This window comes from Oncorhynchus gorbuscha, linkage group LG13 (genome assembly GCF_021184085.1).
Source record: "Oncorhynchus gorbuscha isolate QuinsamMale2020 ecotype Even-year linkage group LG13, OgorEven_v1.0, whole genome shotgun sequence".
Taxonomy (NCBI): Eukaryota; Metazoa; Chordata; class Actinopteri; order Salmoniformes; family Salmonidae; genus Oncorhynchus; species Oncorhynchus gorbuscha.
In genome coordinates this window covers 43,173,973-43,199,501 of record NC_060185.1, presented here as the reverse complement: position 1 = coordinate 43,199,501, position 25,529 = coordinate 43,173,973, and the positions used below count along the sequence as shown (strand labels likewise).

The following is a 25,529-nucleotide window of genomic DNA, read 5'->3' as shown; positions in this document are numbered from 1 at the left end:
CTAGGGTATTATCCCCAGAGTCTGTCGCTCCCTACCTCCCTCCTCTCTCCCTTCTCTCCGTGCTCTGTCAGTCAGTAACCAAAGCCGCACCAGAGGGGATAGACTTTGATCAATACACACACACACACACTCCGAAATTCACATGCAAACACTCTCATCCTACAAGCACACACACGAACGCAACTCACAGATGCATGGACAAGCGTACTTCGTGATTACAGCTCAAACAATGCATTGCACTAGGGCAACAGTTACAACTAAGCACACATCTGTTGATAGACCACTAGAGACAACAAGTGATAGATAACGATGCTTTCCCAATGCGATAGTATGTACATGCTATTTGTCTATCTACTATGTATGTGATGTCAGCAATCATCAATTTAACAGCTATAGTTGCAGAAGTTCAAATTTCAGCAGAGACACATCATCACGCTTCAAGACCAGCAATAATTCAGTAAAAGGTCATTTTTATTATAAATCAAACAGTAACATTAACGTGGATTTTTTATTAAACAACAGGATAAAATACTTTTGCATGTTTAAAATTCAGAGACATAAAAAAAAAAATTCTCAGTTTAACAAAAAAAAAAAAATATATATATATATATATATATATATATATATATATATATATATATATATAAAAGAGTGGTACAGTGAAATGTAATAAATAAAAACGTCTCAAGGACAATTTTGGAATCTAAGGGTTTTCAGATCTGACTGCATGCGACTCTTTTCAACTCCCACGCACCCTGGCAAGCATTGATGACATTTCATCTTAGTTCTAAGACTGTAATATAAGACCATTTGAAGATTCTTTCTGTCGACGATTGGGCCATGGCTATTTGCCACTCAGTTTCACTGGCTGTGAAGGCAGTACAGTAGATACCTAAGATGCTGGTAGGTTAAAAAAAATACTATTCTTGCTCTAATACTCTTTCACAATACTAAGGCAAACCGAATCAAACTGCCCAGCTGTACTGGCTGGGGCTGATTGCGCATCTATAGTTGCGGGAACTGTGCTGAAAAGGACAATGTGAAAAGAAAATATCTGTACAGTACAGTTCAGGTCATTCCTATAGTGAATCATAAGAATCAACCTGATTGGTCCTTATTGGCCAGATCAATGAATGTCCACGGCATCTACCTAATCCACCAATTGACAGACAGACACAATCACCATCAGGCTATCTCAGGCAGTGTCAGGTTGTCAGTCTGTAGTCATTTGAGATCTCTGTCTCATTAGGCAGTGCAGCACTAATAGCTTGACTTACAGTGGTTACTGTAGCTCTAGGATCCATTGACAGAGCAGAAAACACAGAAGAAGGACCATTCTTGTGTACAGTGTGGATATTTTCAACAACAGAGACAGGTGCCTTAGCGCTATGGGTACTTGTTATTTTCCGTAGAAATGTAACACTATTCAAATCAGTCCAACATTCTTGATGTGATACATTCTCTTTGGTACAGCGCATTGTGAGATCCCAGTTTTTTCTTTCCGTAACTCCACTCAACTCATTCAGGTAGCAGTGTTCTGTCCCTTTCCCTGTCCTTATGCCCTGCATTGGGACATACTAGTCTGCTATGCTGCCTGGTGCTTCCTATTTCCCCTCTCAAACTTCATCATCATCTTCATCCAATAGGATTCTCAGATGTATTCTTGTTTTAGACTCTTCAAACTCTTCTTCAAACACAGCTTGAGATAAAAAAAAAAATACTTTAAAGGCATTCCATTCATATTCTCCTCTCCTGTTATGTCATCCCGGCTGCCATGCTTAGCAGCAGGGGCGGTTGAAGAAATCACATGTCACCTGGATTCACCTGGTCATTCTGTCATGGAAAGAGCAAGTGCTCCAAATGTTTTGTACACTCAGTGTGTGTGTGTGTGTGTTCGTCGTGGCAATAGTCTATCTCAAGATTAGCTCCTTTGAAAAACAGTGCTGATATTCGCAGTTGTTGAGAAAAATGTTTCCATTGGTTCTATAGACAGTTTAGTCTTCTCCTTTTCAGCAGTAGGCATTTGCATTACAAACTGTAATTTTTCCCTCCTTCGATTGCATTTTGAAATATAATATAATCCATATATAATATAATCCATAGATGGCAGTTCCCATTCAAATCAGGACGCTAGTGTACCCATGAATTTAACAGTCAAATTGCCAGGGTAAGAGGTTCCAAAACCCTTCTATGGATTGTATTTCTATGTCCACAACGCAACAAGCTGTATATTTGACGCACATGGAGGCTGGAGGCATACCGGTAACTGACAATATAAAGGAAACACTTGAGTAATGAGAGACACAAAGTATATGTTATGGTGTGGGATGCATATTCCTGGCATGGTTCAGGTCCAGAACCCAGGCCTTTTAAGACACTTTATGTTGGCTTTAGTTTAGGAATTATCTGTATGTGCTTGTGATAAAAGTTAATCCACAGCTATTTTTTGAAACTCTCGATCCTCTGTGGCTAAATTATGCTCTCTGGTGTATTTTGAACATTGAGAGTGGGCTCCTGCGGTTGGATAAAAAAAATATATGATATAATGTCTATATCTGTTTTTTTGTCTCTTGGGTCTTCCATAGGCTTGGGCCCAGGGGCTTCAGTCACTGTAAACCCCTGCATTATATTTACTTATACAACGAGTGGGTCTAATCCGGAATGCTGATTGGTTAAAACCGCATTCCAGCCAGTGTCTATTCCACAAATTATCACCGGCTAAATCTATGACGTTAAAATTCCTATTTACTCTGTTCCATCCGACTGCGCAATCCACTGTCTCATCAGTAAAAAACATCCACTGACTCCACTATAAAAAGTATCTGGACATTATCTCACATATCTTTTAGACTAACATTTAGTTTTCAATAGCAGAGATTTCTATAATCCTTGCTGTCTGTCTCTGACATTTGCAACATTGTTTCAATATTCAAATTCGATCTTCAGCTGTTCCATAATAATGAACGTGTCGGGAGTCAGGACGAGACAGTTGAAATCATGAATCAGCTGGCATCATTTCTTTATGGATATATACAAAGAAATGTAAATTGAAAAAGGTCAAACGAAACGAAGTGCAGTTAGTTCGCAGTCTTTTCAGCTTCAGTTTGAAGTGAGTGTTAGCTGTGCTGTTGGCTAGCTCCTCTGAACAAAAGTTCCCTGACAAGAGAGCACATTTTCTATTTATGCCAGGCGAAATCGGGCCTCATTAGCTCACTGTTATGGATGTCTCCAAACAAATGTCACTAGAAAACAGCTTAAACAAATGCAAATGCATACTGTTTCTATTCGGGCTAAAGGAGGAGTGATGGTTGCTGATAATGGGCCTCTGTATGCCTATGTAGATATTCCATTAAAAAATCTACCGTTTCCAGCTACAATAGTCATTTACAACATTAACAATGTCTACATTGTATTTCTGATCAATTTGATGTTATTTTAATGAACAAAAAAACGTGTTTGTCTTTCAAAAACAAGGACATTTCTAAGTGACCCCAAACTTTTGAACTGTAGTGTATATAAACTGTATATATTCTATCCAATCACATGAGTCCAGGAGCCCACCCATTTTTAAAATACACCACGGAGGATCAATAGTTTTTAAAAAACAACTGTGGATTAAGTTTTACCACAAGCACATAGAGGTAACGCCTAAAATAAAGCCAACATTCACTGTCCCCATCTCAGTCAGAGTCATCGCCTCCGCCGTAGTCAGAGCTCCTGTCGTCTTCCTCAGAGGAACTGGGGTCCTTGGTGCTGGCCTCCGAGATCATACCGTCCGAGCTGTCAACCTCTAGCACGTCATCGTCCACATACAGGTGGATGGCCCGTGAAGGGTGGCTAAGACACACATACACACGCACACACACACACACACAATCACAAACATACACACACGCAGACAAAGCCGCAGTCAGAGGCCAAAGACGGGAAAGGTTGAGCAGGAATTGGCCTTTTAGATGAGGGGAAAATAACAACTTTTCAAGCGAAGCCATCTTTGAACACCATGTTTGCTCTGGATTAATCAATTGGTCTGGATTTTGTTGTTTGAAAAAAAAAATCCTTCCATGTAGAGTTGGCTTTTGTTGGTGAGATTCGAGGGCAATTTCTTTTGCATATGTGGTTACACATGACATTGTTTAAATGTAAACCTAAAGAAGCACCCAATGCACAGAGATCAGAAAACCCAACAGAATGAGAGGCAAAGTAGTCCCTTCACCCATAGACCATAGATTTGGAACCCTAATGATATATTGTGTATGCCATAGACACCAGATCAAATACAAAGTGACCATAAATGCACTGTCTAAAACAGAGACATCGGGTGTCAACTATCTAAAGGTTTAAAAAACTGCAATACAGTGACAGTCATAGTGAAATAGTTCTCAATTCTTTGACATTTTTATGCATTTGAAAATAATGAACTTTATGTTGAGTCTAATATTTTATAAATGTCTGTTTTAAACAAGTGCCTTGGGTCTTGCAGTGAATACTGACATTATTTTGAGTATTTCTGCAGTAAGTTGAACATTTTTACTGATTTAAAAAAAAAAACATCTGCTTAGAAATACAAAATCACTTCAGAACAAAACAAAATAATATCATTGATCAGCAGTAAACCGAGACGGAAATGTAAAGACATCTTGTTGTGGACTTATGGTTGAAAGGAATTGAACCAGATGAGAGAGAGACTGCTACTACCTATACAACCATGGGCATTGGCTTACTAAGTGCTATGAGATTGGAAATTGATTGGGCAGATGTTAGAGTTTGAAACTGGTTAGTAGACAATAACAATAGAAACACTGTACAGGAAATACAGATCAATATGAATGCAGGCATACTGTCTTTCCAGAAAGGTGCATGGCGGTAAGATACAGGATCCAGCAGATGGATCATCTACAGTCGTATTCTAAGGCACTTTTAGCACTTAAGTCTGCTCTTGGTAAAAACTTCTGCCCAATTATAGGTCCAGGTTTTGGTTCCAAAGCTAAGTTCAGAGGAGAGTGTCCAAGCAGAAAAAGCATTTGACTGAGCACAGTCCCAGAGGTGAGCACCGCACAGCCCAGCCAGAGTGGGGAGACCGGGTGGAGAGATCCCACTCTCTCTTGCTCCTTCTCTCTCTCTGTCTTACCACATGGTAGGGTCCTTTCTCTGTCTGCGAGGTAGTTCCTCCGCCCCCTCTTCCTCCCGTCTCTTCTCGCGACATCGTCTTATTGACATGATGATGACGAGGAAGATGACCATCAGCACGATGGCGCCCCCGATGGCTATAGCAAGCATGATCATCTCAGTGAAGGAGGCTTTAAAGGGAAAAGGGGTAAATGAAATAGACAAAGAGGTAACTGTCACTTTATCTATTCAAACATGACTAGATGGCTGGTTCCCAGGGGAGGTACATGATGATGATTTTATGGGATGTGTTAGGATTCTTTTAAATGCATCAACAGTATACATAGTATCCCACTACAGTAGCAATGTCGGCTAGTACCTCTTGTTGCTGTGAGAAAGGAGCTGCTGGATGGAATAAATGACAAATGGGTCAGATTGGTTTTGTAAAGATTGCTGGGAGGTTTTCACAGCGCGACGCCAAAGATTGGACAGCAGACACGGCTACAGTATGTTTTAACCCAGCACCCTTGAACGCTTCACAGTAGACAGACACAAACCTGTGGTGACCACGGTCAGTTTCACCTCCCCTGCGTTGCCATGGACGTCCGGAGGGTTCTTCACCTGGCAGCTGAACGTCCCGTTGTAAGTGAACTTGACCTTACGTACCACGATGGTGGCGTCCCGCCCCATGATGTCACCTGCCCATATCGCCCGCTTATGGAAACGCCCGTCTGGGGGAGGGTAAGGCCTCTCATGGTAATAGAACACCTGACATAGATTGACACAATGCTTAATGAGATCACATTGCACCTCATTAGCGGGTAGTTAATTGCATCTAATTGACTTAATTGTCACCTCTGATTGACTTTCTCCAACAATAGTATTTCCGAAACAAGGTCATTTTTCTAAACTGTTTAGACAGATTTCAAAATGACGCTGACAAGGAGGTTGATGGTTGACTCAGAGGTCCTTGACAAACTACAGAATACAGACTATAAACACACACACACACACACACACACAAACACACACGGTCTCTGAACTACATCTCGAGGATGCCCAGAGGGTTCCACAATTAGCAAGGGTGACTCACTGACTCCTCCCGGCCAGGTCCGATGGGTCGGAAGCTCCATGAGACCGTGAGCGTTGCTGGGGTGATGGGCGAGCTGCTCTGGAAGGTACATTTCAGCCACACATCTGTGCCGTTCACTGCCTCCACCTCCCCCGACGTTTCCACCCTCAGCCCACTGACCGGGAACAAGCCTGAAGCCACAGGAACACAGCACAGCACAGTAGTTATGCAACAGAAACTCTGCTAAACATACATACAACATCAGTAGTGTATGTTATCGATGTTTGTGTACAAACAGACCCCCACAGAAACACATTACAGAGAAAATGCTGGAAAATTAAAAAATTGGCTGCATTTTCCCAGCTCCAGATAATGGATTGAGTGACACCCACAGAATGGAGTCTGTAGTTTGGTCTACACACACACACACACACACACACACACACACACACACACACACACACACACACACACACACACACACACACACACACACACACACACACACACACACACACACACACACACACACACACACACACACACACACACACCTCTGATATTACATTGGTTTTAAATCGCTTTGGTGCCATTTTCACAAGTATGTGTTACATTTTCACAAGTATGTGTTACATTTTCACAACTCTTAGTACGAAAAAAAGATCATCAAAAAGGCAGCTGCTTCAAAACTATAAGCACATTTTTAATTGACTAAGTGCAACACACAAAATCAATCATAATTTTCCACCCAACGTAATCAGTGTATCATCTAGAAATACAGTTCACATTGCAATACGTGTTCATATGAAGCAATTACTTTTCACAATGCAAAAATTCACATTACATTTGACATGATTGTCTTCTCATTTGTTAAAATACATTTAGCATTACTTAATCAAATCAAATCAAATTGTATTTGTCACATGCGTGGTAGACAACGGGTTACAGTTAAATGCTTACTTTCGGGGCTTTTTCCAACAATGCAGTGAGTAAAAAATAGAAATAGTAACACAAGGAATAAATAAATACACAGTGAACAACGAATAAAAATAACGAGTCACATGGCTCTAAACGTTTTAGGGAGTCTAAAATAATAGGTCTCTATACAGGGAGTAGCGCAATGTGTCGATGTGCAGGGGTGGGAAGTAATTGAGGTAGCAATTTACTGTTCATATAGCCAGGGCTAAAGTGACTAGTTAACAGGATAGATAATAGACAGTAGCAGTGTGAAAATGTTTGTGTGTGTGTATGGGTGTGGCATCAGTATGCATGTGTTGGGGTGTCAGTGTACTCTAAGTATGTGTGAGTGTGTGCATAGAGTCAGTGCAAGAGAGTTAGTGCAAAAAAAGGGTCAATGCAGGTAGCCATTTGATTAGCTATTTAGCCGTTTTAAATATAAGGCTTGGGGTAGAAGCTGTTTAGGGTCCTGTTGGTTCCAGACTTGGTGCTTTGGTACAGGTTACTGTGTGGTACAAGAGAGAACAGTCTGTGGATTGGGTGGATGGAGTCTTTGACAATTTTGTGTGATGTACTGGACCCTCAGTAGCGCCTTGCGGTCAGATGCCAAGCAGTTGCTATATCAAGTGGTAATGCAGCCAGTCAAAATGCTCTCGATGGTGCAGCTGTAGAACTTTTTGATGAACTGAGGGCCCGTGCCAAATCTTTCCAGCTTCCTGAGGGGGAAGAAGCATCGTAGTGCCTTCTTCACAACTTGAAGGAACTTGAAGGTCTTGACCCGCTCCACTACAGCCCAATCGATGTGAATGAGGGCATGCTCGGCCCCCCGTTTCATGTAGTCCACTATCAGCTACTTTGTCTTACTGACGTTGAGGGAGAATGGGTTAAACCAGGGTCCCCACAGAGTGTTTCTTGGTAGTCTTAAACAAAATATACTTTGAAACAAAGCTATACACCGCACACACATGGTTATGGACTGAATTATAACAAAACTGTTTGACATAGAAACACCAGATTTTCAGTGTTTAAAAATATATATATGTTTATTAATTATGAAATGATGAAAAATATTAGTAATATTCCACCCATGATGCCACTAGGTCATTTGACTACAGTAAAGGTGTGATCTACACACAATATCCCATAATGTCAAAGTGGAATGTTGTTTGTAGAAATGTATTGAAATGAATAAAAAATTAAAAGCTGACATTTCTTGAGTAAATAATGATTAAACCCCTTTGTTACAGCAGCCTAAATAAGGTGAATAAGACTGCTCTTTGCCTTTGTAGGTCAGTTCAGGTGAATGCCCTGCCCTTGCCTTTAGTCTGCCTCCTGCCCCTCCTATCGCCATGGAAACGCCTTCCTGAAACAATGACACTATACTTTGCTTAAACCTGTTCTGCCTTAAAGATTAGTGGTTGACCTTTAGAATGTTCCCATGTGGTTAGCCAAAAAGATTACAAGATAGTAACCCTGAATGACGAATGTATGAACTATCAAACAGATGTCACATTTCTTGTTTCCTGCTTGTAGCAGGGCACGTTTAAAGGAATCATTTTCTCTTACTTACAGTGCATTCGGAAAGTACTCAAACCCCTTCCCTTTTTCCACATTTTGTTACATTACAGCCTTATTCTAAATCGGATTAAATAAAAAAATGTTCCTCGTCAATCTACACACAATACCCCATAATGACAAAGTGAAAACAGGGTTTTAGACATTTTTGCAAATGTATTACAAATAAAAAACACAAATACCTTATTATTTAAATGAGTATTCAGACTCTTTGCTATGAGACTCGAAATTGAGCTCAGGTGCATCCTGTTTCCATTGACCATCCTTGAGCTGTTTCTACAACTTGATTGGAATCCACCTGTGGTACATGCAATTGATTGGACATGATTTGGAAAGGCACACACAGGATTGTGTCGAGGCACAGATCTGGGGAAGGGTACCAAAACTTTTCTGCAGCTTTGAAGGTCCCCAAGAACACAGTGTCCTCCATCATTCTTAAATGGAAGACATTTGGAACCACCAATACTTTTCCTAGAGCTGGCCGCCTGGGGGAGAAGGGCCTTGGTCAGGGACGTGACCAAGAACCCAATGACAGAGCTCCAGTTCCTCTGTGGAAATGGTGAAAACCTCCAGAAGGACAACCATCTCTGCAGCACTCCACTAATCAGGCCTTTATGGTAGAGTGGCCAACGGAAGCCACTTCTCAATAAAAGGCAGATGACAGTCCACATGGAGTTTGCAAAAGGGCACCTAAAGGATCTCAGATCAAAATAAACAATATTATCTGGTCTGATGAAACCAAGATTGGCCTGAATGCCAAGCATCACATCTGGAGGAAATCTGGCATCATCCCTACGGTGAAGCATGCTGCTGGCAGCATCATGCTGTGGGGATGTTTTTCAGTGGCAGGACTGGGAGACTAGTCAGGATCGAGGGAAAGATGAATGGAGCAGGTACAGCGAAGGTTCACCTTCCAACAGGACATCCACCCTAAGCACACAGCCAAGACAACACAGGAGTGGCTTTGGGTCTCTGAATGTCCTTGAGTGGCCCAGCCAGAGCCCGGACTTGAACCCGATCGAACATATCTGGAAAGACCTGAAAATAGCTGTGCAGCAACGCTCCCCATTCAAATTGACAGAGAAGAATGGGAGAAACTCCCCAAATAAAGGTGTGCCAAGCTTGTAGCGTCATACACAAGAAGTCTCAAGGCTGTAATTACTGCCAAAGGTGCTTCAACAAAGTACAGAGTAAAGGCTCTGAATACTTATGTTTGTGATATTTAAATGTTTTTGTTTTAATACATTTACAAACATTTCTAAAAACCTGCTTTTGCTTTGTCATTATTTGGCATTGTGTGTAGATTGATGATGAAAAAACAAACAGTTTAATCCACTTTAGAATACAGTTGAAATGTATATCAAAGTGTGGAAAAAGTCAAGAGGTCTGAATACTTTCCGGACTGTAAATGTTACATGATTTCACGGCAAGTGTTTCTGCAGGGAGGGTGTGTAATGCAAGTCAAGGTGTCCTGGGATGAATGTTAGCTAGATGCATAACCAGCATTGTTAAAATAACTCTTTAATGAAATCTGACCATAGCTGTTCACATCCTAAAAGAAGAATATGTTCAATCGTAGTCCATGAAGGGGTATTAGGATTATGTGCACTGCTATAACTGTATGTAACAAAAGGTATACCCATTACAGTAAATATATATCCAAAATGAAGTTGCTGGGGTCTTTTTGATGGGGGGGGGGGTCACACTGCTTTACTAAAATTGCATTGGAAAACGCAGTATTCTAATGCAATACTACATGTATATGCCATTTTCGCTTTTTTCCAAAGTGACAACAGTACACACTTTTGTATGTGACCCCAGTGTGAATCGAACCCACAACTCTGTTCTTGCTAGTGCCATGCTCTTACTAACTGAGCCAAATAAGACATGAGCGTGCCATCCTCCATCAGGCCATGGATGAGGCATGCAATGACATCGAATCCAGACCTATGTCAGGCTTGTTTGGTAATACGGCCCTGGACATTTACTACGATGTAGATGAGAACCAATGGTCAAATGCTCCAGACAGGCTTGCTGCAAACTAGTACCTGCCAAACGTGATGTTTTTTCCATTCATTTAATTAGTTTAATTGTATTACAGGACACCTATGTTGTAATTATATCGGTAAATATATATTTTGGATCAATGGTTGTGTGGTGGAAGATGTCTCCAAACAAAATTAATGCACAATAAAAGGTTTTGAATATGAGACTTGCTGCGTTACAGGTGTTACCAGTTTGGAGTTTTGTACTAAGTTTACTGAGTTTTGAAAATTCCCCACATACTTGTGAAAATAGCACCAAAGCGATTGAAAAAAGCTGTACTAAACGATCTTGTCCCCAATTAAATCATAAGCCCTGCTTATTCTGTCCAGGTGTCGTCCGAGTTAAGATTGCCCTGTTTGCTTTGTGTTCTGAGTGAGTGTGTGTTCCAGGTAGAACCCTTTAGGAGCCATGTAGAACCCCCTGTGGAAAGTGTTCTACATGGACCCCGAAAGGGTTCTACCTTGAACCAAAAAAGGTTCTTCAAAGGGTTCTCCTATGGGGACAGCCAAAGAACCCTTTTAGGTTCTAGATTGCACCTTTTTTTCTAAGAGTGTATGTTTACCCATTTATACTGAACAAAAATATAAATGCAACATGCAACAATTTAAAAGATTTTACTGAGTTACAGTTCATATGAGGAAATCAGTGAATTTAAATAAACTAAATAAACTAATTAAGCCCTAATCTATGGATGTCACATGACTGGGAATACTTATATGCATCAGATATGCATCTGTTGGTCACAGAGCCTGGTTCCTCTCTAGGTTTCTTCCTAGGTTTTGGCCTTTCTAGGGATTTTCTTCTAGCCACCGTGCTTCTACACCTGCATTGCTTGCTGTTTGGGGTTTTAGGCTGGGTTTCTGTACAGCACTTTGAGATATCAGCTGATGTACGAAGGGCTATATAAATAAATTTGATTTGAGATACCTTAAAAAAAGACCTCACAATGGGCCTCAGGATCTCATAACGGTAGTTTTCTGCATTCAAATTGTCATCGATAAAATGCAATTGTGTTTGTTGTCCATAGTTAACAGTATGCCTGCCCATTCCATAACCCCATCACCACCATGTGGCACCTGTTCACAACGCTGACATCAGCAAACCACTCGCCCACACAATGCCATACACATGGTCTGCGGTTCTGAGGTCGGTTGGATGTACTGCCAAACTCTCTTAAATGACTTTGGAGGCGACTTATGGTAGAGAAATTATCATTAAATTATTAGGCAACAGCTCTGGTGGACATTCCTGCAGTCAGCAGGCGAATTGCAAGCTCCCTAAAAACTTGAGACATTCGTGGCATTGTGTTGTGCGACAAAACTGCACATTTTAGACTGGCCTTTTATTGTACTCAGCACAAGGTGCAGCTGTGTAACGATCATGCTGTTTAATCAGCTTCTTGATATGCCAAACCTCTCAGGTGGCTTCACGTACCTGCAGTGAAGCCACTCAACATTACATTACATTCAGTCATCTAACCGTCTCCCGTCGAGAGCGACTCACAGTAGCAACCAGGATGGAACATTTCTGGGATCTTTATATTTTTGTTCGGTGTAATTAGAAGTAGTGTTCTGTCATTGAAATGGATGGATTTTCTTTCTTTTTTTTATAGAAAGAGCAATACTTCTTTTTAACAGGGTAGGCAACAGGGGTGTTGTCCAACCCAATGACCAAGCAGAACGTGACCTAGTCCTTTAAACCTCTGGGAAGATATGATCGGAAGTACATGGTTGTATTCATTAGGGCACACTGTAGCAAAACGTTTTGCAACAGAAAACAAAATTGAACAGGTACAGGTAGTCAGTCATCTTCCCGCTTCAATTTGTTTTCTTCTGTTTGGTGCTAATGAATATGACCCAGGGTCTATAAGGTCCTTTAGGGGCAAACACATGCACTTGAACCAGCTACATGTGATCTTCACTTTAACTAGATAACTACTGTATATGGCTGGCAAACAAATACAGTCATAATACTAATCGCTCTGATCTCGCCTCAAAATGCATGCATCCCTCCCACACTGAGAGGGCGTTTGAAATGGATATAAGCCAATGGGTCCATATAGACTGGATGCTTGTTTATCTAATGCGTTCACTCATGTACCTGGGAAAACAGCTGCGCAGAGGGCTTCCTGTAGGCCACATTACTAGTAACCAGCCCCACTGTACATTAGACAGAGAGGGCCCTCTCTCTTCACCCCCACCAGAGGAGTTCCCCCTGGCCCTAATGTGTTTTAAATTGCCCAAAATCATTGGGGGGGTTGGTTGGCTGTTTTTTCTTTGGGGTGGGGGGCAGGGGGGGGTGGTATAGACAGACTGATTGGGGCAGCAGGTAGCCTAGTGGTTAGAGCGTTGGACTTCTAACCGAAAGCTTGCAAGATTGAATCGTTGAGCTGACAAGGTAAAACTATGTTGTTCTGCCCCTGAGCAAGGCAGTTAACCCATTGTTCCTAGGCTGCCATTGAAAATAAGAATTTGTTCTTAACTGACTTGCCTAGTTAAATAAAGATTACATTTAAAGAAAAAATAATTATAAATTGGGCCTGCCTTGAGAAACAGGGCAAAATTCTCAGGGATGAGAAAAATGCCTGTATTTAGGAGATCTGAGCTGGCTAGCTAGGCCTCTATCAGTCCCAGTTAATGACTGTGGCTGGCAGAAGGAGGATGAGGAAGAGGCTCAGACCTGGGCCAATCAGTCTGTCTGTCCACAGCAGACTCCACACTGGCTTTGTTGTGAGCCAGGCATCACCCCAATACATTTATCCTCCAGCAGGAAACTGGAGTGGGGGGGGGTTGGAGAGCGGAATGCGAGGGGGAGTTGGACTAAATTGGCTCTCACATGGTGCTTATTTACAGTAGGTTCATCCAAACTCAAGTATGTTAGATAATCATCTTAAACATCACACTATGAGCTGCACATCATTTGAATTTGTGTACAAATGTTTCATAATTTTCCTTTCATTTATTAGAAGCATAAATAGCACTTATTTCTCTGGCATTAAATAATTGGCCCTGATTTAATTCGGAGATGATGCCTTCTGCTAATGCAGTAGCTTTTTGATTCCAGTGTTACTGATGAACAATTACTTCTCAGGATTTCTGAATCTAACTTGGGCTTTAATAGAGATTTTAAAAAGCTTGTAAAGTGTGTACCAATTATAGCATATCATATATGTTATTATATGCTATTTAATGAGGAATTAGTGACAGTTACAATTACAAAAAGGCACATTACTCAAATGAAAGCAATTGTTGATGTTATAAGCTGTACATCTAGCACATTCGGTTCCTTGGAAGTTGTGGGAACGTAAGGTTTTGGTTTCTCATTGGTTCTGGGAATGAAGCCATAAGTTTCCTGGCTGGTAAAACTGAATGTTTTTTCCACGTTCTGAGAACAGAAGGGAAAATTCCACCTGTTCAGGGGACATTTTTATATTTAAGGGAGGTTCTGACAACATTTTTACTATGGTTCCCTGAATGGTTTCCTAGGAGGTTTTAATAAATTATAGGTTAGTTGAAGGTAATTAAATACTGTTCTGAGAACACACTGCTAGCTTAGTTTGTGTTAACTGCTTAACGCCAAGCACAGATAGGACACAAGGAAATTAATTTCCTTAAGCATTAATCATGCAAACACATTTATTATTTTATGGTGGCACAGCATCCGTGAGTTTCAAACCTGTTCTGTATCCATGAAACAGTCCACTGCGCCACCAGGATGGAGCTAGCATGCCATGAAGTGCGGCAAGTAGCCTAGTGGTTAAGAGTGTTGGGCCAAAGGTTGACTAAGTGAAAAACCTGTTGGTGTGCCCTTGAGCAAGGCACTTAACCCTAATTGATCTGGATAAGAGCGTCTGCTAAATGACAAAAACATTTTTTTGTATATTTTTTTCTACAATTTTTTTAAATACAAAGTTGTGGACTCATTAAGATCAGGTGTGGCCAATTAGTGGGTGTGGCCATATACTTAAGCTAGAGGATAGAGTTTTGTTGACGCTGAGAACAGAATGTGTATGTTTTTAAACATTGCTCATGTTTTGTGGTTTACCTGGAAAGTTTTGTTAACTTTCTCGGGAACAATTAGTCACACCTGATCTTAAGTGCTTGTTTCCTTTGAAATTCAGTCTGTTTGAAATTACTAAAATGATCAGCATTGTATGAATTTAAAAAAAGTTCAAAACAGTTCACCCAAACTAAGTCTTATTGAAAAGAATTCTGATAATATTATTTAATTACCTTAAAATAACCTATAATTATCAGGTTTCAGGTATGACCCAGATGCAGAGAGTGTCAAAGAAGCAAACATTTATTTATTGTACAGGCGCAGGCAAATGACAGGTCAGGTCAGGCAGAGGTCAGTAATCCAGAGAGGGTGCAAAGGTCCAGAATGGTTGGCATTCTCAGGGTCAGGGCAAGCAGGGATCAATAATCCAGAGAGGTGGGTCAAGGTATAGAACAGCATGCAGGTTCAGGGCAGGCAGAACGGTCAAAACTGGAAAGGACTAGAATACAGGAGCAAGAACAGACAGGCACAGGGGGAACAAACGCTGGTAGGTTTCACAATAGCAAAGCTAACTGCCAACAGACAAACAGAGAACACAGGTATAAATACACAGGGGATAATAGGCAAGATGGGTGACACCTGGAGGGGGGTGGAGACAAGCACAAAGACAGGTGAAACAGAGCAGGGCGTGACAATAATTTGCGTTCTCAAAATGTTAATAAAACTTCCCAGGAAAACTTTTAGGAAACCAAATCATTTTTTTGTCAGAATCTCCACAAAACGTTTAAAAAATTGCACACCACAATTCAGGGCGTTTCTTCATGTGGTCGTTCCTTGATATCAGGAAACGCCCATTGGTGCCTGCCATTATTCAGTTCTGATGGTTTCTCGACACAGATGATTTGCTTCCATAGCAGGTTAGGATAATTAGCATGGCAAGTTAGGTGAATTCGTGTGGCAGGTTAGGAGAATGAGGTTAAGGTTAGGAAAAGAGTTAGGGTTAGACTTAGCTACAATGCTACAGTTGTCAACAACTATTGTCCCCGACGCAAACTAAATGGCCACGGACCAATGGCGAGCAACATAGGGTGTAACCTGATCAGGAAACGGTCTGTAATTAAACCCTTCTTGATTCACCGGCCAGGAAACGTATGGATTCGTTCACTGGCATGGGAAACAGGCCAGCATCCTTGAGTCGCCTCTTCACTGTTGACATTGAGACTGGTGTTTTGCGGGTACTATTGAATGAAGCTGCCAGTTGAGGACTTGCACTTGTGCAAATCTAACGAGTTGTTTTTATGTAATGTACAAGGAATGGTTTCCTCTTTCATAAACGGTGGGATTTACATTGGATCTGGAAGAACAATGTAAGGCAAATCAACCAATCGGCACGGCTCTCCCCTCGGACTCAGGAAATTGTGTTCTTTACATTATTTCCAAGGTCGTGTCTGAGTTGCTTTTTCTTCCCACTTCATGACCAGACTCCTAGTCCATTGGGAGGAAACCTGACTCTCTTACAGGTATGGAGAAAGATACACTTGGGCCGGGTCTCCTACACACAACAACACAAAGCCTAAAAAGACTACAAAGACTCTCTTCTCTCCTTTGTGGTCAGAGATTTCACAAGCCCAGGTTACATTTACAAGAGCTCTTTCATATTGGGAGAGTAGAGCTGAGTTCAGGTATCAACCTGTATTCTCAGGCCAGGGCTACAGAGAGAGGGGCAGGGCCAGGGGTGTTGAGTGTTCCAGTGGTGCCGTGCAAAATATATGGTGGGATAGCTCCCCCTTGCACAGTAGGCTACATACTATCACTATCACTCTCTGTCGCTCTGTCTCTCTCCCTCAATCCCTCATAGGGCTGTGGCGCTCATGCCATTTTGCCAGCCATCAATTTAATAGACACCATCCCAATAAATCCATTCTTTATTTTACGCAGGTAAAAAAAAAAACAACATGATGATATGAAGAACATGTATTTCAGAAGAACAGAATATGTTGGCCTACTGTGTGTTAGTTATCTGGCTATGCTCCATGCCATGAGCTCTGTAGGCTTGTTCATTTAGCAGACAAGATATGCTTAGAAGTCCCGTGCCACCATTTTTATATGACTTTATAGTACGAACAAAATAAATGAACTTAGCTGAATGAAATAGAAAGGATATTTTTACCATTACAAAGCGAGTACGCAGATGAAGTGAGCATAAAAGTGATCATTTGAAACAGGTCCTAAGTGGTAGATTTAGAGTTATTTGCCAACCTTAGTTGTGAATGATACAAACATTAGAATGTCCTAGAAATCAAAACATATATGGGATGCATGATGCCCCTATAGACTATTGATGATTTGAGAAAGTAGCAAAAATAAGTATGCGCTCTGTTCCTTTCTCCAGGCTGCACAGCTGTTCTCTCATCAAGAGATCATATTTTCAGACTATTCTCAATTGAATCTTGTCTTTCGATTTAGCAGAAACACATGTCATCTGTATGCACTCAAATAGCGAATGGAGGCCTCCCGCTTTCCCTCCAGTCCGTTTTGTAGGATACTTGGGTTTTACAGAGGATCGTGTGCTTAAGATTTCACTCCATTCATCAAACACTGTTTGAGGAGCAGGTTCTCGCCGCCCGACAGGTGATATTCCGCCCAAACTCTGTATGCCATGGACTCTCCAACCTTGTTCCTGCAACGACCCAGTGCTTAATTTGGAAAGCAAGTCAAATCTGTTTGGGAACATCGATAGTAACATGTTTTCGCAGCATAACATATTTCACTAAACTGTTGACAGCCCGCCTGCGTGCTCGAAGGAAGGAATAAAGGAGAGGGAAGAGGAGATGTAAATGCATGGTGGTGAGATATTCTATATAGCTCAAGGTAATATGTCACTCAATGAATTATGAAAATATTTTTTTAAATGCCCTATTACTAGGCTATTCAAAATCCAATACATTTCAACTCACTATAATTGTAGGCTAACTGTAAACCGCCCTGCACAATCAATGAACCATCAACATCACCCAGGGCTATACGTTCTCTACCAGACTCATGGATAGACATTTTGGAGCATACTGTAGCATAAGGTAACCAGTCCATCCAGTATGCATAATAATACAGTCCACACTCAAAGGCTAGACCAATTATGTACCAACGACATCTTAAATCAGTTTTATGTTTTACTGACATGCGTAACATGTGGTAGGCTATGTTTGTATAACGACATAACCATCATTTTAATTCAGTTTTTTTTACTTCCCGGGTTTACATAAGAATAAGCTCTAATATGCATATGGGGGTTTTGAAATAATCACCACCTTAAAAAGCGATGTCCGTTTCTTTGTTAGGCCTTGAAACAACATCCACAACCACCATGTTTTGCACTGTCTCAACCTGCTGTTGATCTTCTTTCTTCCAATTGATCATCACAGTGAGGCGAGTTTTAAAAGTAGGGTGGTCCTACTGTTTTGATGATAAGTGTGTGATGTGATTTTCCATTGCATTTGCATTGATGTCAGAGTGGTTAGAGGGACAATAGAGTCCTGAGTACCGGGCCATTAGGACCTGATGGTAGTTCTCATTACCGTGACTCAACGGTCACATGGAATTCATGATTCCTGACTGCCGGTGTGGCGGTAATACGGTAACCACAACAGCCCTAGAGGGAGTCCCACTCTTTTCCACCCCCTTCTCTCTCTCTCTCTCTCTCTCTCTCTCTCTCTCTCTCTCTCTCTCTCTCTCTCTCTCTCTCTCTCTCTCTCTCTCTCTCTCTCTCTCTCTCTCTCTCTCTCTCTCTCTCTCTCTCTCTCTCTCTCTCTCTCTCTCTCTCTCAACTTCCCCCTCTCTACCTTTATCTACGAATTTAGGGGTAAACTGACAGACTAGAATTAATCTTGTAGTATTGGCTAGGAGAAGTCTGTTTACGATAAGAAAGGAGAAACGTTTAATCCATCAAACCTCCTCTCCCTCAACGCTGACTCAAGACGTTCTCCACAGATTGTTGATTTGGGTCTCGGTCCAACCCAACAAAATCACTACCGCCCACACCAATAACGCTCTAATGCGCGGAAAGAAGACTTTTCCACGCACCATATTTCAATTACAGGTAGACATGTTGTTTAGTTCCATAGCGCCTTAGAGGTGGAGGATGACTTTGGAGCAGATAATTGAATGGATCAATTCATTTGAATATGTAAGTTTGTCACAGGGACTCCATAAAACATTTGACATAATACATGCAGTCTCTCACAGCGACAATTCTCTCATGCTCTGACATGTCAAGGCTTTCATCAACGTTCGTCACTTGGCTATTTAGCTGGTTCTATTTAGCTGGTTCTTGACTAATTTCCTGCTGGCTCTAACGACGTCAGATGAGCAGTCTGAAGTTACTGGAACTGATTTCTTTTTCCCGAGGAAACCCACTAGAGTTAACTGGAAGTTCTTTCGTTTACATTATTGACAAACCGTTTGGAGAACAATAGAACAGGCCCCACAACAACTTTGTCATGCACAGGGAAGTAAGTACATATGAAATCAAACGATTGTTTCAGCTTCGGGCCAAAACCGTTCTCATGAAAATAATCAGGAGTTTTAAGAGTGGCTTTGCATTGAAAGCCCGGGAAAGCAGGTCCATCCATTGACTTTATGAGGCTAGCTTATAGGGTGCAACTCGAGATAGTCACTTGGTCTATCAACTATGCCCCTGGGCTGCCCATTCACTTTCTGCATAAAAGGTGTGTTGACTGTTTAGCATGTCAAAAACACGCAGATTTCCTTAGTGATATTGACCATGTACTAATACCAGAGGCGGTCAGTAGTGGAACAGAAGCGACCTTTCTTTATTATGGCTAATTAGATGTTATCAACTATGCCAAACTGCCACCCAAATATCTGGAGGTTAGATAACCAGCACAGGCAATTCACTGTTGATCTGAACTCACGTGTCTGTGTGTCAAGATGGTAAACCTGAATATGAAAACAAGCTGACACATGCATGGTTGTGTGCCTGTGAGCTCTCAGGGTCACAGGCACACAAGGCTGGTTGATAGGAAAGGATAGAAAGGAAGTGTAGGTATATACTTATGAAAGGAAACCCAGTCATGGTAAGAAAGAACATTTATCACCAATGGCAGAATATCACATAATGAATGGTTAAGAGAGTATTGGGATGGCTTCCAGTTCATGTTTTGGCTAAAGAGGGGAAACATGGATATTTCCAATATCGAAACAACGTTTCTCTCTAGCCCAGAGTAGTCCAAATGAGCCTAGAGATGGGGTAGGAAACCCTGGTCCTGAAGGGCCGCAGGCACTTGATGTTTTTGATTTAACTGACCTGGAAGACCAGGTGTGTTGAATTTAGACAATCAATGAACTGATCAATTAGCTCAGTTGGTCAGGTGTGGTGTCTAGTTTGGACAAAATCCCATTATATCTGCGGCACTCCATGAACAGGGCTGCCTGAGAGCTTCTCTTTATTGGGCTAAAATAAGATTTTGCCTCAACAGTTGTGTATAGTGCTGCTACAGCCTAGGCTCCTATAGTGTAGAGGACAGGCATGAGATTGATTCTTAGCCTAAATGCAATAGATTTGAAAAATGCTACATGAATGTGAACATTTGAAAGAGTGAGAGTTTATACAATTGCGTGAGAGATGCTCAAAAGTGTCAACAGTAAATTGCTCAACAACAATATCAACAAGGCAGGTCCGTCAGGCTCTAGTTTTGTCGCAGCTGGACTACCGCCCAGTCACATGGTCAAGTGCCGCAAAGAGGGACTTAGGAAAATTGCAACTGGCCCAGAACTGGCTGGCCCTTAAATGGACACATACAGCTAACATTAATAATATGCATGTCAATCTCTAATGGCTCAAAGTAGAGTATAGATTGACCTCATCACTACTTGTTTTTGTAAGAAGTATTGACATGTTGAATGCACTGAGCTGTCTGTTTAAACTGCTAGCGCACAGCTCGAACACCCATGCATCAACCGATCTCTGCCCACACCCTCCCGGCCGACTAGCATCACTACTCTGGACGGTTCTGACTTAGAATATCAGGACAACTATAAATACCTAGGTATCTGGCTAGACTGTAAACTCCTTCCAGACTCACATTAAGCATCTCCAATCCAAAGTTAAATCTAGAATCGGATTCCTATTTCGCAACAATGCCTCCTTCACTCATGCTGCCAAACTTACCCTTGTAAAACTGACTATCCTACCGATCCTTGACTTCGGCGGTCATTTACAAATTAGCCTCCATCACTCTACTCAGCAAATTGGATGCAGTCTATCACAGTGCCATCCGTTTTGTCACCAAAGCCCCATATACAGTCGTGGCCAAAAGTTTTTAGAATGACACAAATATTAATTTTCACAAAGTCTGCTGCCTCAGTTTGACTGGTGGCAATTTGCATATACTCCAGAATGTTATGAAGAGTGATCAGATGAATTGCATTTAATTGCAAAGTCCCTCTTTGCCATGCAAATTAACTGAATCCCCGAAAAACATTTCCAATGCATTTCAGCCCTGCCACAAAAGGAACAGCTGACATCATGTCAGTGATTCTCTCGTTAACACAGGTGTGAGTGTTGACGAAGACAAGGCTGGAGATCACTCTGTCATGCTGATTGTGTTCAAATAACAGACTGGAAGCTTCAAAAGGAGGGTGGTGCTTGGAATAATATTTCTTCCTCTGTCAACCATGGTTACCTGCAAGGAAACACGTGCCGTCATCATTGCTTTGCACAAAAAGGGCTTCACAGGCAAGCATATTGCTGCTAGTAAGATTGCACCTAAATCAACCATTTATCAGATCATCAAGAACTTCAAGGAGAGTGGTTCAATTGTTGTGAAGAAGGCTTCAGGGCGCCCAAGAAAGTCCAGCAAGCGCCAGGACCGTCTCCTAAAGTTGATTCAGCTGCAGGATCGGGGCACCACCAGTACAGAGCTTGCTCAGGAATGGCAGCAGACAGGTGTGAGTGCATCTGCACACACAGTGAGGCGAAGACTTTTGGAGGATGGCCTGGTGTCAAGATGGGCAGCAAAGAAGCCACTTCTCTGCAGGAAAAACATCAGGGACAGACTGATATTCTGCTAAAGGTAATTTTCTCTGATGCATCCCCTTTCCGATTGTTTGGGACATCTGGAAAAACGCTTGTTCGGAGAAGACAAGGTGAGCACTGCCATCAGTCCTGTGTCATGCCAACAGTAAAGCATCCTAAGACCATTCATGTGTAGGGTTGCTTCTCAACCAAGGGAGTGGGCTCACTCACAATTTTGCCTAAGAACACAGCCATGAATAAAGAATGGTACCAACACATTCTCAGAGAGCAACTTCTCCCAACCATCCAGGAACAGTTTGGTGACGAACAATGCCTTTTCCAGCATGATGGAGCACCTTGCCATAAGGCAAAAGTGATAACTAAGTAGCTCAGGGAACAAAACATTGATACTTTGGGTCCATGGCCAGGAAACTCCCCAGACCTTAATCCCATTGAGAACTTGTGGTCAATCCTCAAGAGGCGGGTGGACAAACAAAAACCCACAAATTCTGACAAACTCCAAGCATTGACTATGCAAGAATGGGCTGCCATTAGTCAGGTTGAGGCCCAGAAGTTAATTGATGGCATGCCAGAGGGGATTGCAGAGGTCTTGAAAAAGAAGGGTCGACACTGCAAAAATGTACTCTTTACATCAACTTCATGTAATTGTCAATGAAAGTCTTTGACACTTATGAAATGCTTGTAATTATACTTCAGTGTTCCATAGTATCTGACAAAAATATCTAAAGACACTGAAGCAGCAACCATTGTGAAAATTAATATTTGTGTCATTCTCAAAACTTTTGGCCACGACTGTACTACCCACCACTTCGACCTGTATGCTCTTGTTGGCTGCTCCTCGCTACATATTCGTCGCCAAACCCACTGGCGACTTATAGTGTAATCTATAAGTCTTTGCTAGGTATAGCCTTATCTCAGCTCACTGGTCAACATAGCAACACCCACCCATAGCACCACGCTCCAGCAGGTATATTTCACTGGTCACCATAGCAACACCCACCCGTAGCACCACGCTCCAGCAGGTATATTTCACTGGTCACCATAGCAACACCCACCCGTAGCACCACGCTCCAGCAGGTATATTTCACTGGTCACCATATCCAGCAGGTATATTTCACTGGTCACCACACCCACCCCAGGTATATTTCACTGGTCACCATAGCAACACCCACCCGTAGCACCACGCTCCAGCAGGTATATTTCACTGGTTATCCCCAAAGCCAACACCTCCTTTGGACGTCTTTCGTTTCAGTTCTCTGCTGCCAATGACTGGAACGAATTGCAAAAATCACTGAAGTTGGAGACTTATATCTCCATCACTAACTTTTAAGTGTCAGCTGTCAGAGCAGCTTACCGATCGCTGCAGCTGTACACAGCCTATCTGTAAATAGCCCATCCAACCAACTACCTACCTCATCCCCATATTTGTTTTTCTGATCTTTTGCACACCAGTATTTCTACTTGCACATCCTCATCTGTACATATATCACTCCAGTGTAAATTGCTAAATTGCAAGTACTTTTCCGCTATTGGCCTATTTATTGCCTTTACCTTCTTACTTCAGTTGCACACACTGTATACACATTTTCTATTGTGTTATTGACTGTATGTTTGTTTATCCCATGTGTAACTCTGTCTCGTTGTTTTTGTCCCACTGCTTTGCTTTATACTGTCCAGTTCATAGCTGTAAATGAGAACTTGTTCTCAACTGGCCTACCTGGTTAAATAAAGGTGAAATTTAAAAAAAATACATGAAAAAATACCACCAGAGATCTCTTCACAGTCCACAAGTCCAGAACAGACTATGGGAGGCACACAGTACAACATAGAGCGATGACTTAATGGATCTATATTCCACATCAAGTAACTCACGCAAGCAGTAGAATCAGATGTGTTTTAAACAGATAAGAAATACAACTTATGGAACAACGGGGACTATGAAAAGTCACACACACAGGTACAAACACCCAACAACAAACACATATAAAATACACAATATACACACACGTACACCTGGACTGTGTGTAGTAGTAGAGTGGTGGCCGGAGAGCACACACTTAATGTATTGTGATATCTGTTGTCAAATGTGTTTTAATGTTTAAAATTTGAGTTATAATGTATATTACTGTCTTAATTTTTTGGGGCCCCATGAAGAGTAGCTGCTGCCTTGGCCACAGCTAATGGGGGATCCATAATAAATACAAATTCAAAATATTGTCAATCTTTATTTGCACAATTAGTCAGGCACTCTGTCAATATGAAGGAATTATTGCTTGGCACATGCTGTCAATGTAAACCTAAGCAGTTTGTGCTTTGCTTGCACCTATGCATATAATCCATTTATAGCATACAGTTGGACACTTCTAGAGATTAAGTCAAGGTTAAATAGGCCTACTGTTCTCCAGAGGAATATCAATGATGCCCACCAGTGCATGAAACTAAACACGTGTCAATTAACTTCAATTAGTCCAGCAGGCTCCGTTGTATACATGTTAACTTAATAGCCAAAAATGTGAACTATTTTCAGTGTCATCTGTTTATAACATATCCACTGAGGGTCTTTGTATGTGCCAAGATATTAGCTCATATGATACACTAGCGACATCCTTTGGCTTGTTTGACGGGAAACAGGTGGACCTTCCTATCCGGCGGTCAACATCTCGACAATCCTTGGCTTGCACGCAAGCACGGATACACATGATCAAAAGAAGGAAAGTAATTATGTTGCATGAAGCTTCAAAACAATGCGTCTTTTCCTCAATACCGACAAATAATGTAAAGTCATTAAGGGGCTATAAGCAAGTTGCATTTTATAATCACGTAGGAACGCTCAGGCGACCAACCCTATACGGTAGCAACGCATGGAGCCAAATTCCCACTTCCCTTTGACGCACATCGGACACTCGGGTCAGGTTGGAGACTTCCGGTATTCATAATGTTTTCACCACTTCAGTGCTCTAATGCATAGAACAGCTACTCCAACATCTCACGATAGCATCGTAATGATGTGTCGAGTGAAGGATGGAGGAGAAACATTACTGACACGAAATAACCTAACCATATGATCTAAACTACTATAACCAGAGATTAATAATACCCACAATTACTATTCTCTTGGACTAGTTTCCATTGTTTGGATTAATTCGAAATTAGTAGAGCATAAATCAAAACAACTTCGCACACTCACCTGAAGCTGCCAGTCCGGACAAGAGGACGAGATAAAAATGGTTTACGCTCATTGGAAAAGGTGTCCGGAGTCGACCAAATTGCTTAGACCCTTGTGGAGTCCCCACCAACCCACTGAATAAAATCAAAATGGACTGGACACTTCGATGCTATAAACTCGCTGAACTCTTCTGGACCTGGAGTTTAGACTGTCTGTAAACCCCAATCCTATCCGCACTGACTGGCGGTCTCAGACGATGTGGGACACGTCTCAACTCGATCCTGCCCTCGTCATTTTGACGGTCTCCCACCTTTTTCGAGCGGAGTAACAAACCTTCACTCTATTCTTATCAAATTTTCACTTGCTGAAGTTTGACGAAGACAACCATTTGTATATTATTTTCCAACCTGTTGAGCCACCAAACTTTTCAGATTTTACTGCCATTCCATTACTTTACATTTTTTTTGTCAGTGGCAAATTTATATCCAGACTAAGATGGTGCCCCCAACATAAATGTAAACAGTGAACTTATAACACATCAGCGTACAACT

The 25,529-nt window shown here is 41.6% G+C and overlaps 1 protein-coding gene across 1 annotated transcript; it reads right to left on the bottom strand.

The window, feature by feature from the left end:
• Nucleotides 1-633: 633 nt before the first annotated feature.
• Nucleotides 634-25,280, bottom strand: LOC123992952 (myelin protein zero-like protein 2). Its single transcript, XM_046294619.1, has 5 exons — nt 25,000-25,280; nt 6,203-6,372; nt 5,667-5,877; nt 5,132-5,300; nt 634-3,837 (listed from the first exon to the last, which is right to left on the bottom strand). The coding sequence occupies exons 1-5, from the start codon at nt 25,049-25,051 to the stop codon at nt 3,681-3,683; spliced, it is 759 nt and encodes a 252-aa protein (XP_046150575.1). The 5' UTR covers nt 25,052-25,280; the 3' UTR covers nt 634-3,680.
• Nucleotides 25,281-25,529: the final 249 nt, after the last annotated feature.

Bases quoted from the DNA above. Each gene is read 5' to 3' on its own strand.
- LOC123992952 (XM_046294619.1), bottom strand. From the start codon at position 25,051: ATGAGCGTAAACCATTTTTATCTCGTCCTCTTGTCCGGACTGGCAGCT. The intron at 6,373-24,999 runs GTGAGTGTGCGA...CTGTGGCTTCAG, and splicing joins GTCCGGACTGGCAGCTTCAG to GCTTGTTCCCGGTCAGTGGG. The intron at 5,301-5,666 runs GTTTGTGTCTGT...TTCCCTTTAAAG, and splicing joins ACTGACCGTGGTCACCACAG to CCTCCTTCACTGAGATGATC.